The sequence below is a fragment of the Thalassophryne amazonica genome, chromosome 1 (genome assembly GCF_902500255.1).
Source record: "Thalassophryne amazonica chromosome 1, fThaAma1.1, whole genome shotgun sequence".
Lineage (NCBI taxonomy): Eukaryota > Metazoa > Chordata > Actinopteri > Batrachoidiformes > Batrachoididae > Thalassophryne > Thalassophryne amazonica.
In genome coordinates this window covers 45,811,739-45,830,778 of record NC_047103.1, presented here as the reverse complement: position 1 = coordinate 45,830,778, position 19,040 = coordinate 45,811,739, and the positions used below count along the sequence as shown (strand labels likewise).

The following is a 19,040-nucleotide window of genomic DNA, read 5'->3' as shown; positions in this document are numbered from 1 at the left end:
GTATGCTAGCATAGTACAATACTATGCCAGTATGCAACAGTTGAAGACAGAGTCTTCAAATCTTGAAGGTCCTGTGGACCTCTTCTATAACCGCTGACCTTTACTTCTTTCCATAGATTTTCTGTTGGATTCAAGTCAGGTGATTGGCTGGGCCATTCCAGTAGCTTTATTTCATTTTCTGAAACCAGTGTGAGAGTTTTTTTGGCTGTGTGTTTGGGATCCTGTCTTCCTGAAATGTCCACCCTCATTCCCACCTCCAAACTTCACTGTTGTTATGGTGTTTTTGGGATGATTTGCAGTGATGTAAGCTGGTGTGTATTATGGCCTTATCTGACCAGACTATATTCTCTCAGTATTTCACAGGCTCATCTAATGTTGGTGCAGCAAACTTTTAAAAAGCTTCAACATGCTTATTCTTCAACAATGGAGTCTTGCATGGTGAGCGTGCATATAGGCCATGGTGGTTGAGTGCATTACTTATTGTTTTGTATGAAACACTTGTACTTGCTAAGACCAGCTCTTTCTGAACCGGTCCTTGGCTCTTGGACAACTCTTGTCTGTCAGAAATCTTGTGATGGGTACTTGGTCGTGGCTGGTTTATGGTGAAATGATGTTCTTTCCACTTTTAGATTGTGGCCCCAATGCTGCTCAGTGGACCATTCAGAAGTTTAGAAATCCTTCTGTACCAATGCCATTGGTATGTTTTCAACATAATGTTGCAAAGATCTTGAGAGAGCTCTTTGCTTTTAGCCATTATAAATGTTTGTTCTGTGACACCTCGGTAATGTGACACCATTTTATAGGCCGTCAGTTGGGACTGAACTACCTGATATTAATTTGCACTGACAAGGGGCAGGATTGGTTTCTAATTACTGATAGATTTCAGCTGGGTGTCTTCGTTTTCCATGTCTTTTGCACCTCCCTTTCTTTCAGCTGTTAATTCTTTTTCCTGTGTCATTTCATATTATTACACAATAACTTAATTTATGGACATCAATTGTTTGATTTCATTGTATGTATGGATTACTTCGGTTGTTACCGACATCTGGTGAAACTTTGACATCAATAGTACCTTTAGAAATACACACACACACTCATCTTCAATCGCTTAGTCCAATTAAGGGTCGCGGGGGGCTGGAGCCTGTCTCAGCAATCAAAGTACACAAGTCGGGGTACACCCTGGACAGGATGCCAGTTTGTCGCAGGGCCACATATAGACAGACAAACACATTCACACCTGCATGCACACCTAAGGGCAATTTAAAGTTTCCAATCCACCTAACCCATGTGTTGTTGGGTGTAGGAGGAAGGCGGAGCACCTGGAGAGAACCCACGCAAACACGGCAAGAACACGCAAACTCCACACAGAAAGGCCACAGGTGGGAATGGAACCCATGCCCTTCTCGCTGTGAGGCAACAGTGTGAACCACTAAGCCACCGTGCTGCCGCCTTTAAAAATACATTTACTGAGAAAAATGGTGATGTGTTCAATATTTATTTACCCACTGTAGTTTAAGGCCTTCTTTGCACAACATGAGGGTGGTCTCTCATTGCCGATTTTTGATACCAGATTGCGTGCATTTTTGGTGTGAAAAAATTAATAATAAACTGATCTTAATCCAATCAAGAGACACGAGCGAGCAGGAGTCCATCCAAGCAGTCAAGAGGCAGGGGACAGCCTGGATGAAACACCAGTCTTTTGCAAGGTTATATATAGAAAGACAAACACAGTCATACCTACAGTCAATTAAAATTTAATTCACTTTTGCCGCATGTCGCTGAAAGTGGGAGGAAGCTCGAACACCTGGCGGGAAACGCAGGTAAACACGGGGAGAACATTCAAACTCTATACAGAAAGGACGCACGTGGGAAGCAAACACAGAACCTTCTTGCTGTGATGCAACTGTGCTAACCACTAATTCACCATGCACCCACACAGTGTGCACTCTAGAAATTTTTAAACTTTAAAAAAATTGTGGCAGCAATTTAAATTGTGATCCACAAAATATGAATAAATGCATTTCGTGGGTACAGACTGTGAATACTCACAGCTTTCCAGTTCTTATCCTCCTCTGCGACATGAAACCCATGAAAAGTGTGTCAACAGACAATAGTTAGTTTTGAGATTTTAACAGACACATTTCATCTTTTAGGGAAAGAGTGGGGAAGAAAGCAGAAGTAGCATTTCTTGTATGCACAAGTAATCATGCAGTTGCAGTCGTATGTACCGGGGTATACGTATTCTGTTGTATTCAGCAATATTCAGTTACATTCCTTTGTCAGCAGATATAAAGGAGCAGGTTATATAAATTTTGCCAACTAATTTAAAATAAAAATAAAAAAAGAAAACATGCCTGATTTCCTCAGTTTTGAAATTGGGACAGGAATTTGGGCCAAAAATCATCAAGGGGAGACCGCCCTAAGAAATGTGCAAAATCATGAGGACCTTTCATGGACACTAAGTTACTAAAACTGTGAGGTATCTTATAAAACTAACCGGCAGTTTTATAAAAAAAAAAAACTATATGGATTTGAATGACATGCGATTACACCAATCATGCTTGAACCCTCGTGCGCATGCGTGAGTTTTTTCACGCGTATCGGTGACATCATTTCCCTGTGGGCAGGCTTTGAGTGAGCACTGGTCCTGCCCTCTCGGCTGAATTCCTTTGTTTGAGACGCTGCTCGAGACGGCGCGCGTTGCTTTATCAAACTTTTTTCGGGACCTGTGAGGGATATCCGAGTGGACACTATTCGAGAAATTCAGCTGGTTTTCGGTGAAAAGTTTAACGGCTGATGAGAGATTATGGGGTGTTTCTGTCGCTTTAAGGACTTCCCACGGAGCGGGACGTCGTGCAGCGCTCCCAGGCGACGTCGTCTGGCTGTTTCGAGCTGAAATCATCCTAATTTAAGGCTCTGTTGACCCAGGACGTCGTGAGAGAACAGAGAAGATTCAGAAGAGGCCAGCATGAGGAGTTTATGTGGACATTCCACTGTTAAAGGTTATTTTGTAATGAAAGAACGTGCGCGCAAATTCGCCGAGTCGTTTCCGTGACGACGACGCAAATCTGTGTGCGCCGCGACAGGAAAAACGCCTCTGTGTTGAAAACCATTTGTAAATTCAGGCAGCTTTGATGGCTTTCAACAAGTGAGTAACTGAGAAATTGTTTAACAGTTGGGCATGTCCAACTTGGCCGTTAAGTTTTCCAACGGAGGTGTTTTTCCCTGTCGCGACCCCCCGCGGTCGGGTGCGGCCCGACATGCGACTCGCCTGCACGTTCTTTCATTACAAAATGACCTTTAACAGTGGAATGTCCGCATAAACTCCTCATGCCGACTTCTTCTGAAAGTTCTCTGTTCTCTGACGACTTACTGGGTGAACAGAGCCTGAAATGTGGAAGTTTTCAACTTGAAACAGCGAGATGACGCTGCCTCAGAGCGCAGATCGCTGTCAGGCACCGTGGGCCGTCCTTAAAGCGACACTACCAGACCAAAATCTCTCATCAGCCATTAAAATTTTCAACGAAAACCAGCTGAATTCATCGAATGGTGTCCACTCAGTTGTGCCTTACAGTTTTTGAAAAAACTTTTATCAAACAAAGCAGCAGTCTCTGAGCCATTCCTAAACAATGAAAAAATCGACGAGAGGGTGGGCGACTCCTCACTCAAAGCCTGCCCACAGGCGAATGACGTAACTGACAGGCGTGAAAAAAACTCTCGCATTGCCCACGAGGGTTCAAGCATGTCTGATGTAAATCACAACGTGATTCAAATCCATATGGTTTTTGAAAAAAATAATAAGGTCGGATACTTTTCTAATAGACCTCGTACTAACATTTGATTAGGAATATTTGTTTCTCACTGTCTATCCTCTGTCACAGTCCACAGCTGGTATGTGCACGTGCTGTTTTGTTCTGCACAATTTGTTTACATTGTTGTAGTTCCTGTCTTTCGACGTTGCCCAATGACTGCGTTTCTCTCCATTTCCGGTATTGATTGACAGCTGCCCTTCATAAACCTCAATTTTCTGAGACTGAAACATTTTTTTTGTTCTCATGTTGACCATGGCCGCATGAGTATTTCTCGACAGTTTGGTATCAGATCTCTCCTCGTGTTTTCTCAGAGGTTTTTCACCGCATTGTTTTTGCAGTTGAAGTGATTTTTGTTTTTTTGTTTCAGACTGAGTTGAAGTCACTGTGTTTGCTTATATTCTTACGTTTTTCAGCAAATTTCAAATTCAAATTTATTAATTTATATAGCGCCAATTCACGACAAAATCGTCTCAAGGCGCTTCACAACATAAAAAACAATTAAAAATTTAAAACACAATAAAAACAACCATAAAAGAAAGACAGCAGTAAAAGAATACAAGATTAAAAACACATCATAACACTAATGATAAAACAGGGAAAATAAATGAGTCTTTAACGTGATTTAAAGGTCTCCACAGTGTCCGACTGCCGAATGTGTGCCGGCAGATCGTTCCACAGAGCTGGGGCACGATAGGAAAAGCTCTGTGACCGGCAGACTTTTTATTCACCCTGGGAACACACAGAAGTCCTGCACCCTGAGAACGCAGGGCCCGAGCTGGTACATAGGGGCTTATCAAGTCAGCCAGATAGGGAAGTGCAAGTCCATGAAACAATTTTATAAACTAAAATCAGTACTTTAAAATCCGATCTTGCAGAAACAGGAAGCCAATGCAGGGACGCCAAGATTGGCGTAATGTGGTCAAACTTTCTGCTCCGTGTCAAAAGTCTGGCAGCAGCATTCTGAACCAATTGAAGACCCTGATGTTGTGTGTTGGGGGGGTGTGGCTGGACATTTTGGTGTTCTTTTCTTTTCTTTGCTCTCCAGGTGGTATGAAAACTGATTTGTCTGTGGAGAAGGTGCTGACAGAAGAGGTCCGTCCCCTCATCACATTATGTGCCGCACCTGTGGATGGTGCGCACATGCAACCTTAAAGACTTTCAGCTGAAGCAGATAATTGGATTGCGTTCTGCATTTAGCATGTGTGATTCAAGCAGAATTGCTGGAACTCGACCTTGTGATGTTCGTTTGTGAGACGCTGAGGACCGCGCCTGGGTTTGACACAGTCTGCTGTGAAGCAGGAAGGGTGAGGGACACATGCTGTCAGCACACATCAGAGGTGATTAATTGTTTGACTACTTGTTGATAGTAACTTGGTATTTTGTTACGCAGTAGATTTGAATTGTGATGAGAATTGTGCAGCTCGCTTCTCACTGCTGTGGCGTGCGGACAAGTGATCCTCCACCTGTTGTGAGAAGCTGCTTATTTGCATAAAGCTTAAAATACAGACCTGAATGTGTTGCTGATGGTGTGTGTCTTTTGAAGGATATTGGTTGTAACTGCTGACTTACCTCACCTCTTCTATCCTTTGCAGAGAGTCAGTTTGTCGTGTCCACCTGGGGGGTGTTTGGCGGTAACAGTGAGTCCAGAAGCGCCGGGCTTCGATCCTTTTGGGCGCTGGAGAGCGTGCCAGCCTTCACTCCACCAGAATGACGCTGTTTTAGTTTCTACACTTTGTTTAGCACCAGAGGGTGACACAATAAATTGTTTTTGTTATTGGAACCGCTTTCTGGTTATTTTAGCGCTGGGTTCCGTCAGACGCAGGTCCGCTCCTCAACCCGCGTCGACACATAACACCTGATCCTGGACTGCGGTAAGCCAGAGAATAGAGCATTACAATAGTCCAATCTAGAAGAGACAAAGCATGAATCAAAGTCTCAGCATCAGCCATAGACAGAATAGGACGAATCCTCGCTATATTTCGCAAATGGAAGAAGTGTCTCTAATGTGGAGATCAAAGGACAACGCAGGATCAAAAATTACTCCAAGGTTCCTCACGTTATCCGTATGATGTATAACACACGGATCAGCCAACCTAATCATATTTTTCTGAGTAGTGATTGTTAGCGCTGTTATCTGCACCGAGTTTGTGGTGTGGTTCTCACAGGTATATTTTTGTTATGGACCTGCAATGCCCTCTGCTGCCATAATTTTGAACTACTGTGGACTTCGATCTTTTTAGGGAGGCTCATCTCAACCTCCCTTCCTACTCTTGCTCGATATCATAATGTCATCTGCAAACATAGGGACTCCTGTATGATCTTATCCGTCAACCTATCTAACACCATTGCCAACAAGAAAGGGCCAGTGCTGATTGTTGATAGCATACCACCTCTGGCTGTTCATGTTTGTCGCATGTAAATTTAATATGTAGCATTAAATCTGAAAAGGTTTAAGAGAACATATTGCAACAAGAAAGTCATAATGAAAGAGTAACACATTCATGGATATGTAGTGGTGGACACAGCTAACCAAAAAGTTTGCTTCAATAACCATTAATCCACTAACTGAAAAGTTATCTTTTATAAAAGCTAAACCGATAACTTTGGTATTGACTCTAGTACACTGACAGCTAATGACACAACAATGAGCCAGTGCTTCTGTCTTAGATCAAACTTCTCGCAGCTAAAAGAGACCCGAGTGATCAGAGAGAAGGAAGAACAGCAACCAAAAAAAAACAAACAACATTTATTTCACTGCCATACAGACGTACAGACGTCTCACAGGAGTCATGCACAGCAAGACAGTTCTCACGTATGGTTAAAATTTAAACACACTAAATCCAACAAGTATTGAAATTAATGTCACCTCTGTCTTTTACGAAGTGAAAATATCAGCTATGTGTTTTAGTTTTAAATAATGCTGTTGGGAAGGTGTCGTAGCACGGACCCACAACAGGGGGCGCAAATGAACGGACAATGAGTAAGCCAAAAGGTAACAATTTAATGTTGTGATATTACACAACGAAACGTGTCTTAATGTTCACAGTCAATAAACACCAGGTGACCGTGTGGGCAGGCAGGCTCGAAGATAGAAGACCGCCCGACGAGAGAGAAGCCGCGTCCCACACGGCCTCCACCACCACGGCCTGAAGAACACGGAGGCCGCCAAGTCCCGAGTCCCCAGGTGGCCTCTGTCTTCGGTTGTCGACCCGTGGTACTAGCTGGCAGAAAACAGAAAGATAATGGTGTGAGTGTGAGTCCGCACACTCAGTAATTAACAGTCCAGACACCGTTAGGAGGGAGCACCTCCACCTCCAAATCACACACACTCGTGGCAGCTCCTGATCAACACACTTGTCTGGGACGGGGTGCGCGGTGAAGCCGTCACTGTCACACCAAAAACGCCAATCCTCCAGACAAGGAAACACTTCAGGAAAACGGCTGCAACAGAAGTTCAGTTGGTTAAACAATGTGTCAGTCAGCAGAGAAATTACCTTAGTACTGGTAGTCGATTTCTCGGCGGGGAGGTGGAGTTGCAGTCCGGCTTATATGGTGGTGTAGATGAGTGACAGCTGGAGTAATGAGTGACAGCTGTCACCTCCTCTGGGTCTGGCGCCCTCTTGTGCTTGGAGCCCGCACTCCAAGCAGGGCGCCCTCTGGGGTAGTGGGCCAGCAGTACCTCCTCTTCAGCGGCCCACACAACAATGCACTAATTTTAAGGTTTTAGCGTTTACAGACATACATGCCGAAAAGCATTATGGGAAAATTCACACTGCCACTGGTATTCACACTGCCATCTACTGGATGGCAGTGTTCACTGCCACACATTTGCTAAAAGTGCTGAATCACTTAACAAACAGAATTTTCAGTTTTCAGTTTGCCTTTTTTTTTTACAAATGAAAAAAATGATGTATTTACAAATACAGATTTATTTGTAAAAACCAACATACATGTTGCAGTAACTTGTGTGTTGTTTTTTGTTTGTTTGTTTGTTTTTTGTTTGTTTTTTAACATATACCGACCAACCACTGATGACAGGTAACTAATTTTCCCATAATACTTTTTGGCATGTGTGTCTGTAAAACATTAAACCTTCAAAGTTAGTGCATTACTTTTAAAACTAAAACATATAGCTGATATTTTCACTTGTAAAATGGACAGAGGTGACATTAATTCAATAACTTGTCTGGAATTAGTTTGTTTAAAATTTTAACCATAAGTCAAAACTGTCTTGCTGTGCATGACCTCTGTGATACGTCTGCAAACGTGTATGGTGTGAAAATAAATGGATCCCTTCCTTCCTGGTTCCAGCTCTTCTCTGCTGTCAAAGGATTGAGCTCTCTCTCTCTCATAGCTGTTTGTCTGCTACAAAACATGCAATAGGCAGGCACTAAAATATATGATTAAGGCTTTAACAAATGTGTTTAACTATTAGCTTTATTCACTATGCCCACAAAAACATGTTAGTGGTCTAGAAGTTATCAGAACTAAATTTAGCGGAAGTTAATTAGTCGCCTGATGGTCTTCAAAGTTAGCTGAAAAGCTAATCATCAAACAAAAAAGTTAGCTTCGCTAATTAGCGGATTAGCGGAACCTGTGCTACCACTGTGGATACCACTACAATTGCCAGTCACTTTTACCTTTTACTAAATGGAAGATGATAAAAATATGCTTTTGTTCCTACACTGTCCAAACCTTTCAACGCTAATAACAATATATATATATATATATATATATATATATATATATATATATGCAGCTTTGTTTACTCGTCTGACTCAACCAAAAACTCACTTACTCACTCTCTTCAACCGCTTATCCAAGATGGGTTGCAGAGGCAACATTCCAGCAGGGCACCCCCAAACTTTCCCTTTCCCAGGCACATTAACCACCTCTGTCTGGGGTATACTGAGGCATTCCCAGGCAGTCTGGAGATACAATCGCCTCATTTAGCTCGTGGGTCTTCCCCGGGATCCACCTCAGCTGGCAATGAGCAGCGCTCTACTCGAGCTCCCCAGGATGACAGAGCCTCTCACCTATTCTAGAGAGACACCAGACACCCTCCTGAGGAAGCCCCTTTCAGCTGCTTGTACCTACGATCTAGTTCTTTTGGTCATGACCCAACCCTCATAACCATAGGTGAGAGTAGGAATGAAGATTGACAAGTAGATTGGGTGCTTCATTTTTGGCAGAGCAAATGCAATACCGTTACTGCTGCACCGATTCTCCGGTTAATCTCATGCTTCATTGTCCCTTCAATTGTGAACAAGACCCCAAGGTACTTGAACTCCTTCACTTGGGGCAAGATCACATTCCCTACCCAGAGTAGGCAATCCATCGGTTTCTGCTGAGAACCATGGCCTCAGATTTAGAGGTGCTGATCCTCATCCCCCCCGCCGCCTCACACTTGGCTGCGAACTAATTCAGTGAGTGTTGTAGGTTCACGGCCAATGAAGCCAACAGGACCACACTGCAAAAAGCAGTGATGAGACCTGAGACCAGCAAACTGAAACTCTCCTTCCCCGACTACTTCTCGATATCCGGTCCATGAATATCACAAACAGGATTGCTGACAAGGCGCAGCCATGACGGAGGCCAACCCCCACGGAAACGAGTCCGACTTACTGCCAAGCACCCGAACATAGCTCTCGCTTTGTGAGTATAGAGATTGGATGGCCCTGAGAAGGGACCCCCTCACTCCATACTCCCGCAGCACCTCCCACCATATCTCCTGGGGTAACCCGATTATACGCCTTCTCCAAGTCCACAAACACATGTAGACACATGCTTACTCCAGGCACCATCCAGGATCCTTGTGAGAGTGAAGAGCTGTTCAGGTTTATTGCAACCACCAGGATGGAACCTGCATTGTTCCTCTTTAATCAGAGGTTCGAATATTGGTCGAACCCTCCTTTGCAGCACCCGGGAGTAGACTTTACCAGGGAGGCGGAGTAGTGAAATGCCCCTGTAATTGGCACACACTCTCTGGTCCCCATTTGTAAATATGGGGACCACCACCCAGTGGTGGTTCTATACTGAGTTACTCCCCAGGCAACACTCCATACGAGCGCCCCCCCCCCCCCCCCCCCCCCCCGCACCTAAAAAAAACTTTTGCACAAACAGCCATGTATTATTAATATTTTAGAAGTGCCCCTGAAATTGCAATTGAAATTGACATCAAAAGCCCACAGGCTACAATATTACTTCAAAACAAAGCATCCATGAATTGCAAGTTTGAGAAAACATGTCTGTCTTTCAAGAAGGAGCAGTTAGCTCTTTTATTGAGGTGCATATTTGTTTCAACATTTAGCTAAATATTTAGCTTGATGTTTGTACATATTAGGCTAAATGTGTAAATACTTAGCATTAACTAATCTGCAAAAGTTTTAGGTTTGACTTTTTTTTCCCAATTTTTGGTCTCCATCTGTGGCTCAAACAACCCTCTCTTTTGTGTGACTCTCATCAACCCACTGCGGAGTTCTTTGTCAACCTCAGTGACTTCCACCAGGGAAATTGATGATGATCCCCATTGGCTTCCAGCTCTGCCCCTACTATAGCGGGCACTCCAGTCTGATGTAGGAGTTCCTCAAAGTGTCCTTTCCAATGCCAGATTACTTCCTCAGTTGAGGTCAACAGAATCCCATCCTTACTGTAGACAGCTGGGTGGTTCCCCGTTTTCCCCTCCTGAGGTGCCTCACGGTCCACCAGAAGCATTTTGGTGCTCAAATCAATTTCAATTTATTTTCCTTTATATAGTGCCAAATCACAACAGAGTTGCCTCAAGGCGCTTCACACAGGTAAGGTCTAACCTTCCCAACCCTCAGAGCAACAGTGATAAGGAAAAACTCCTCCTCTGGGAGGGGTGTTTTGTCAGTTTTCCCTCTGAGGAAGAAACCTCAAGCAGACCAGACTCAAAGGGGTGACCCTCTGCTTGGGCCATGCTACAAACATAAATTACAGAAACAATTCGCAGAACAATTCACGGGACGAATATACAAGAATTGCTGTTGGTGCACAGGACAGGTGGGTCGCCAACACAAATACAACTCCGATCTCTGGATGGAGCTGCACCTTAAACAGAGAAAAAACAGAATCAGGCATCAGAAAGACAAAAAATACTGTATAATTTGCCAGCATTAATCAACAAGACAGAAGAAATGCTAAGGGTGATCGCCGGCCGCTAGCCCTAAGCTTCACTAAAAGACCCAGAATTTAGGTAAAGTTGAGGCCACGGCCCGCTTCAATTACTAATAACATGAATTAAGAGTAAAAAGCGTAAAACAAAACTGTACCAGTATGCTAGCCATATGAAAGGGAAAAGAAGTGTGTCTTAAGTCTGGACTTGAAAGTCTCCACAGAATCTGATTGTTTTATTGACGCAGGGAGACCATTCCACAGAACAGGGGCACGATAAGAGAAAGCTCTGTGACCCGCAGACTTCTTATTCACCCTAGGGACACAAAGTAGTCCCGCAACCTGAGAACGTAAAGCATGGGCCAGTATGTAAGGTTTAATTAGGTCAGCTAGGTAGGGAGATGCCAGTCCATGAATAATTTTATAGGTTAGTAGCAGAACCTTAAAATCTGATCTCACTGGGACAGGAAGCCAGTGAAGAGACGCCAAAATGGATGTAATGTGGTCGAACTTTCTGCTTTGTGTCAAAGGTCTGGCTGCAGCATTTTGAACCAATTGGAGAGCCCTAATGCTAGACTGCGGTAAACCAGAAAATAGAACATTGCAGTAGTCCAATCTAGAAGAGATGAACGCATGGATCAGGGTCTCACGAATCTTCGCTATATTTTGCAGGTGGAAGAAAGCAGTCCTGGTAATATTTCTAATATGGAGGCCAAAGGACAACGAAGGATCAAAAATTACCCCAAGGTTCCTCACTTTGTCAGTGTGATGTATGACACACGAGCCTAGGTTGAGTGTTAACTGGTCAAATTGATGCCGATGTCTCACTGGACCAAGAACCATCATTTCAGTCTTATCAGAGTTTAAAAGTAGGAAGTTTCTAAAAATCCAACTTCTCACTGCTGCAAGGCAATCTTCTAAGGATTTTATGTGAACGAGATTACCAGCAGTTATCGGCATGTATAACTGAGTATCATCTGCATAGCAGTGAAAGGTAATCCCAAAATGCCGCAATATGTGCCCAAGGGGTGCTATATAAAGGGAGAAAAGCAGGGGGTCTAAGACAGACCCCTGTGGAACCCCAAATTTCATGTCACTAAGGTTAGAGGTAGTGTTACTGTACAAAACACAGTGAGAACGACTGGTCAAGTATGATGTCAGCCATGCAAGGGTACTCCCAGTAATCCCAAAATGATTTTCCAGCCTATCAAGTAGAATATGATGATCCACTGTATCAAATGCAGCACTGAGATCTATCAGCAACAGAACTGTAGTGGTGTCCGAATCCATTGCAAGCAGAAGATCATTCACCACTTTAGTGAGAGCCGTCTCTGTGGAATGATATTTTCTAAAAGCAGACTGCAGTGGCTCAAAGAGATTATTCTCAGTAAGATAGTCTATGAGCTGCCGTGACACCACTTTTTCCAGAATTTTAGAGCAAAATGATAGATTTGATATCGGCCGATAGTTTTTCAATACACTAGGGTCAAGATTAGGTTTCTTAAGGAATGGTTTAATCACTGCAGATTTGAACATATAGGAACAGATCCAGAAGTTAAAGAAAGATTAATAATTTCCAGCACAATCGGCGCAAGAGTGGGCCACAGGTCCTTAAACAGTTTTGTTGGTATAGGATCAAATAAACACATTGTGCTTTTTGTTGACGTTACGAGTTTTGTCAGCATGCCTAGAGAGATACTATCAAATTCTGTAAATCTAGATAATACCTCAGTAGTGGCGCCCACCTCAATAGCAGGGTGTAGTGGCTGGGTTAAGGCATGCTGGGATATGTTCAACCTAATGTCATCTATTTTCTTCTCAAAGTAATCCAGGAAATCTTGTGCTGTAAAAGGAGAAGCGGAGCTACAGGTGGTTGTCCATGAATAAGTGTTGCCACCGTGTCGAACAAGAACTTTGAGTAATGCTTGTTTTGTTGATCAAATCAGAGTAGCAGGTCCGCTTTGTAGCTAATAGTGCATGCTTATAGTCTAAGATAGCATCACTCCACGCAAGGTGGAATACTTCTAATTTTGAACGACACCATTTCCGTTCTAGATCTCTTGCTTTATGCTTGAGGTCATGCAGGTAATCATTGAACTAAGGTGACTGTGATTTGGGGGAGCGTGGTTTCAACACAGGTGGTGCAATCATGTCAAGTGTAGAGCACTGAGTTTAAACTGTCCACAAGTCTGTCTACTGACTGGGTATTTGTCAAAAATGAGGCTAAGACATCAGGCAGTCTAGCTTCTAGTTCAGTCTTAGTTGAGGAGTTGATGCAGCGCTGCAGTGATAAATAAGGTTGTTGTTCTACTAAACACGGCAGCGAAACTGTAAACTTAATAAGTGAGTGATCAGAGACCACTGATGTAAGAGGTATGATGTCAATATTCGTGACAGCAATACCACGTGCGAGAACCAGATCCAGGGTATTTCCACTAATGTGCGTCGAATCCCGAATGCATTGCCAAAATCCTAATGCAGCCACAATTTCCATGCTGACTGAAACATCTTCTCCATGGTTACTCTGAACTCCTCCCCCACCCGCTGCTTTGCCTCCCCCACTGCAGAGGCTGCAGCTGTTCGGGCCTGTCGGTACCTTGCAACTGCCTCCGGAGTCCTCTAAGATAATATATCCCGGAAGGACTCCTTCTTCAGTCGGACAGCTTCCCTGACCACCGGTGTCCACCACGGTGTTCGAGGGTTGCCACACCTTGAGGCACCTAAGACCTTCAGGCCACAGCTCCCTGCTTCAGCAATGGAAGTTTTGAACATTTCCATTCTGGTTCAATGCCCCCAACCTCTTCAGGGATGCTAGAAAAGCTCCGCCAGAGGTGTGAGTTGAAGATCTGTTGGACAGTGGGCTCCTCCAGACATTCCCAGTTCACCCGCACTATCTGTTTGGGCTTACCAAGTCTGTGCAAAGCCCTCCCCCACCCTCTGATCCAACTCACCACCAGATGGTTGACAGCTCTGCCCCTCTTTTAACCTGAGTGTCCAGAATATGTGGCCTTAGATCAGATGATACAATCACAAAATCGATCATCGACCTTCGGCCTATGGCGCTCTGGTACCATGTACACTTATGAGCATCCTTATGTTTGAAGATGGTGTTTGTTATGGATGGTCCATGAGCAGCACAGAAGTCCAATAACAACGACTGCTTGGGTTTAGATCAGGGAGGCCGTTCTTCCCAATAATACCTCTCCAGGTGTCTCTGTCATTGCCCATGTGTGCGTGAAGTCCCCCAGCAGAACAATGGAGGCCTCTCTGGAGCCCCATACGATGCTTCTTTCAGGGACATGAAGAAGTCCGCATACTCCAAACTACTGTTCGGTGCATACACACAAACAGTCAAAATTTTCCCCCCTACCACCCCGAATGCACAGGGAGGCGACTGTCTCATCTACCCTGGGTAAACTCCAACGTAGCAGCCTTTCAGCCGGGACTCATCGGTATCCCCACAATCCGCCCAGCTGGCCTCACCACTCCTGGGCAACCTCCACGAGAATGAATAAGGTCCAACCCCTATCAAGGCGAGTGGGCTCCGGAGCCGAGCTTTGTGCCTGTGGGAAGGCGAGGGCCCCCCAGACTGACTGGTATCGCTGCACCTCCCGCACAAGCTCCGGCTCCTTCCCACCAGTGAGGGATGTTCCACACCCCCAGAGCTAGCCCCTGCCGCCTGACTCTGATCCATTGGAGGTTTCTTGCCTTTCACTGCCACCCAGGGACAGCGCACCCGACACCAGCAGTTCCCCCTGTGGGTGGTGAGCCCACAGGGCAGAGATGGAAAATCCACGTTGTCTTTTGGGGCTATGTCTGAAAGGGCTCTGTGGCAAGCCCAGCCACCAGGCGCTCGCTGATGGGCCTTCCATCCAGGCCTGGCTCCAGACAGGGGCCCCACGCTTCCTCCGGGCCAGGTCAAGTTTCCTCTTCCTCATTTTGTCATGGTGTCATTGTGAACCATTCTTAGTCTGGCCCTCGCCTCAAACCAATTTGCCATGGGAGACCCTACCAGGAGCACAAAGGCTCCAGACAACACAGCTGTCAGGTTTATAAGGGCACATAAACCTCTCCACCACGATAAGGTGAAGGTTCCTGGAGAGCCAAAACATCATGTATTAACGTATTGACAAATGAATGTCTACCCATGCAAGTTGCAGCACCACAGTAATGTGTTTTTTTGTTGTTGTTTTATCAACATAGTTGAAAATTCTATAAGAGAAGGCAGCACAAAAGAGGAGATTCATCTGTTAAGTATTAGAGATTTGTAGAGATTCTCATTGATGTGATCCTCTTAGGTCCAGGGGGAGATCAAGAGGAAGTGGCGGCGGTGGCATCTGCAAAGATACATGAACTCAGACACCAAGTACCATCACCCGTCGATGGGCAGCAACAATTTCAGCACCCAGATCACCATGCTGACCCGATGCAGCCCAAAAACACGCCGAGGTTCATCCTCTTGTCACGACGATTTGTCCAGCGTATGACCTGACACACACATGTACATGCAAACATAAGTTGACTCATCCATTAGGATAAAAAAGAAAGCATGTGATGCAATAAAAAATATTTTTTGTCAGTGCATACACTCCAAAAGGGCATATCCTTTGTGACAGGGGCAACCTGTGGGTTGACAAGAGGAAGGAAAATAAAATATCACATGTTGAGAAGGACTCATAAAATGTGACCACACCATAAATGTCTCTGTGTTTAGTGTCACAGACATCTGTGAGCTTATAGTGAAATGGCAGATTGTTCACTTATTTTTCCAGAATCTTTCATGACACAGTGCACGTGTACATGTTAATTTGTGTGTCGTGACATCATAAATTATTTGGTCTTTGTGCTCATACAAAATGTAACATATTAATGAGCTGAGGTGTGAGGTCCAAACGTGCCGGCAGACACTCAGTCTGATATAATTATGAACAGATTAAAAATCACTTAGTGGATCTCAGCAGGTCCAACACTCAGATGAATGTAAGGCTTCTGCAAAGATCATTTCTATTGTGCAACAAGAAACATGCACTGTTTTTTGTTTTGTTTGTTTGGTTGTTTTTTTTGTAAGCTTCCACAAAGAACAAAATGTTGTGTCGCATTACGTTCTCCTCACAGACGGCTGATAACAAGCCGGAAGCTTCATAAATGCCAAATGGACGAGGCTTCAAGCCAGTTGATGCTGATTCACAATGACACATTTGGAACCCAGATGCCCTTCTCTGCACTATCACGCTCGCTGTTTGCCTTTCCTTTGGTCAGTACAGCCCTCCCTCTTGTATTGTGTGACTTTAAGTTCAGGTTTTCTGTGGTTATATACGTGCTTTTGTGACTATTACGGACAGGTCCAGTGTTCTTGGCAGTACCACTTTCTAATCTGCACAGTGACTCTGCGGAGGAAAGTTCAGTCCTTGAATGTTTATATTTACTCTGGAGGAGACCTTTAACGTTGACCAGAGTAGTGTACAATGTAAATTGTAATGTAACACAAAGGATTGTGGTGCCATACTGATTGCATCGACCTTACAATAGCAGCAATGTATCACTGCAGTGACATTTGTTCATATTATTGCAACACTTGAGATTTACTGCCTTGCCAAGAACATTTCTGTTTTTGTTGTTTTGTTCTTGTTTTTCATTTGTGGCAGGAATTTTGTTATTGCAAAATATAAAATCAGAGTTCTAGCTCACCTCCTGTGAAAAATGATTCCTGTCAGGTTGGAGCTTCTCTGCTGGAGATGTTTGAACCTGACTGCTCCGGAGAGACCACAGGAGCCCGTGTGGAAGGCAAAGCAAGGCGACACGGATGACTGTCCCTCTCACAACCGTGCTCTTGTGCTTTTTCCATTTACACAGTTAGACTTGAACATCACTTGTAAAAGAGAACATCCACAAGTTCCAGCTTTGCTCTGGGAAAATGCTCATCATCTCAGTGCAGTGCTGATTTGAACAGTTGGTCCTCTAAAAGCACTGCATCATATTTAAACAAAGCGTGCTGTCCAAAACGAACGTCGTTTCCAGTATCCTTCGTTAGTTGGTGTCATTGTTTGTTATAGTGTTATTGTGACTCTGCTGAAGTGTAGTACTGTGCAAAAATCCAAGGTATCCTCATGCTTCTGTAAAAAGTGTCCCTCAGCAAGAAACTGAATCTCAACACTGCTCAACTTGGAGAACATTTCCGTTAAACATAAACTCCACATGAACAAGGGCAAAATATGCAGAGAAAGATCAACTATATTACAGAACATCCTGTTTACTTCACTGTTTTGTTAAACAATTGTCAGAGATTATTTAGCTGATTTATCTGGGATGAAAAAAAAATTCATCTACAGCTACCAGGAAATAATACATTGCAATAAACAACACTTTGTTCAGTAATTGAGGATCCATAGAGGCTTTTGATGAAACCATGTATGCTCAAATTTGACCTTGTCAGAAACACCTTCATTCATTCATTTTGTTTACCCACTTACTCCATTCAAGGGTCACAGGGGGCTGGAGACTATTCCAGCAGTCACAGGGCAAGAGGCTGGATACACCCTGGACAGGACACCAGTGTATTGCAGGAGAGATGCTTTCATTTCATTTCAGATTTGGTGAAATACTAATTAATTTTGTTCAGGTTATCGTGGATAAATGGATGATGTGCATTTCTATATCCCCATTCTTTCTTTAGAGCAGCTGGGGGATTTTAAATGGACTACTTTGATAGGAAAGAAACCGTGAGCAGAACCAGGCTATGGAGAGACTGTCTGTTTGAGAGAAAATTAATGCTATCAAATGGTGAAAGCAAACATGTTGGAATTCCAATTAAAATTGTTCATCCAATGAACTTCAAATGTTAAATGGACTGCATTTATATAATGCTTTTCCATCTACGCCAGAAGCTCAAAGCACATTACAGTTATGCATCACATTCACACAAACACGCTCACACACCAATTTTAGGGTGCTGCCATGCAAGGCACTCACTACACACCGGGAGCAAGTTGGGGATTAATAACTACATTATACCATTTAAAGGTTTGTAAAAAAACACTGGAGTTCATTTAGAGAACAGTTGCCCCATCACTCATGTATTTCCCGTTCAACAAAATGTATTTCTCTCAAATGACAATTGTCACTGACGATCAGGATCGTCTACTAACAATGGTTTAACAAGATTGTTTATAAAAAAAAGTGAACGTGGTTTTTAAAATGAAAAAATTGGTGCATGCAGCTCACATTTCTGATTTCTGACAGTGTCTGAAAGGGTGACTAAAATTTCACTTTTGGAGATCAATTCATGTGTCACCAACACGATTTGATACTGAAGAACTGTAAATTGATCACACCAGCTTCTTCTCCCCCCCACCGTTGTGAATGAGTGAGTTTCTATTTACATGTGTGTTTTCTTGTCTGGAGCCTTAATTTCCAGCGTTTATAGGCTAATGGATGGTTATACAGATGATGAAAGCCGTGAAAGAGGCAAATCTCTGTGTTTGACTTGTAAATATTTGATATTTAGATACTTTTTCAGATTTTGGCACAGTACTCTTCTTTTCATCTAATAGTGAATGTAAATAATTTCACTCAGTGACATTATTTTTAGCATTTAATTGGCCTGACATGGTGGTTGTAAATTTGGAATCCATGAAAGTGAAATGAAACCTACAGTGTGTAGGATTTAGGGCTGTTTATGAGCAGAAATGGCATATAGCATTTATAACAGCTACCTGCAACAATATGTTTTCATAAGCTTAGAATGAGCCCTTCATATCTACAAGTACATGGGTGCGAGCCCTTGTGCAGCGCCATGTTGATACAGTAGTCAGTAGGGACATACCTGCACCACCTTCTGCATTTTGCAGTATGTCTAGAAGACTGAAGAAAAAATAAGAGGAATCAGAGGTTGCTCCCAATACACTGTCTACTGGCTGCTAGTACAGGCTAACAAATTTGAGAACCCTCATCTTTGTAAAATGGAGGATCATACATACTATAGATTAGATAAAACTTTATGAATCCATTGCGAAGACTCCATCAGGGAAACTGAGGTTCCAGCAGCATTGGACAGTAGCACACAAAGTATCAAAAGTAGAACTAAAAAAAACAATT

General features: G+C 43.6%; 1 protein-coding gene across 1 annotated transcript in view; it reads left to right on the top strand.

Moving 5' to 3' along the window:
• Positions 1-17,039, top strand: part of LOC117521894 (vasoactive intestinal polypeptide receptor-like) — a 118,560-nt gene extending 101,521 nt beyond the window's left edge. Inside the window, exon 9 of the mRNA XM_034183595.1 lies at positions 15,245-17,039. Coding sequence (XP_034039486.1) covers positions 15,245-15,433 — 189 coding nt within the window. The 3' untranslated portion in view covers positions 15,434-17,039. The remainder of the gene's footprint in view (positions 1-15,244) is intronic.
• The last annotated feature ends 2,001 nt before the right edge of the window (positions 17,040-19,040 follow it).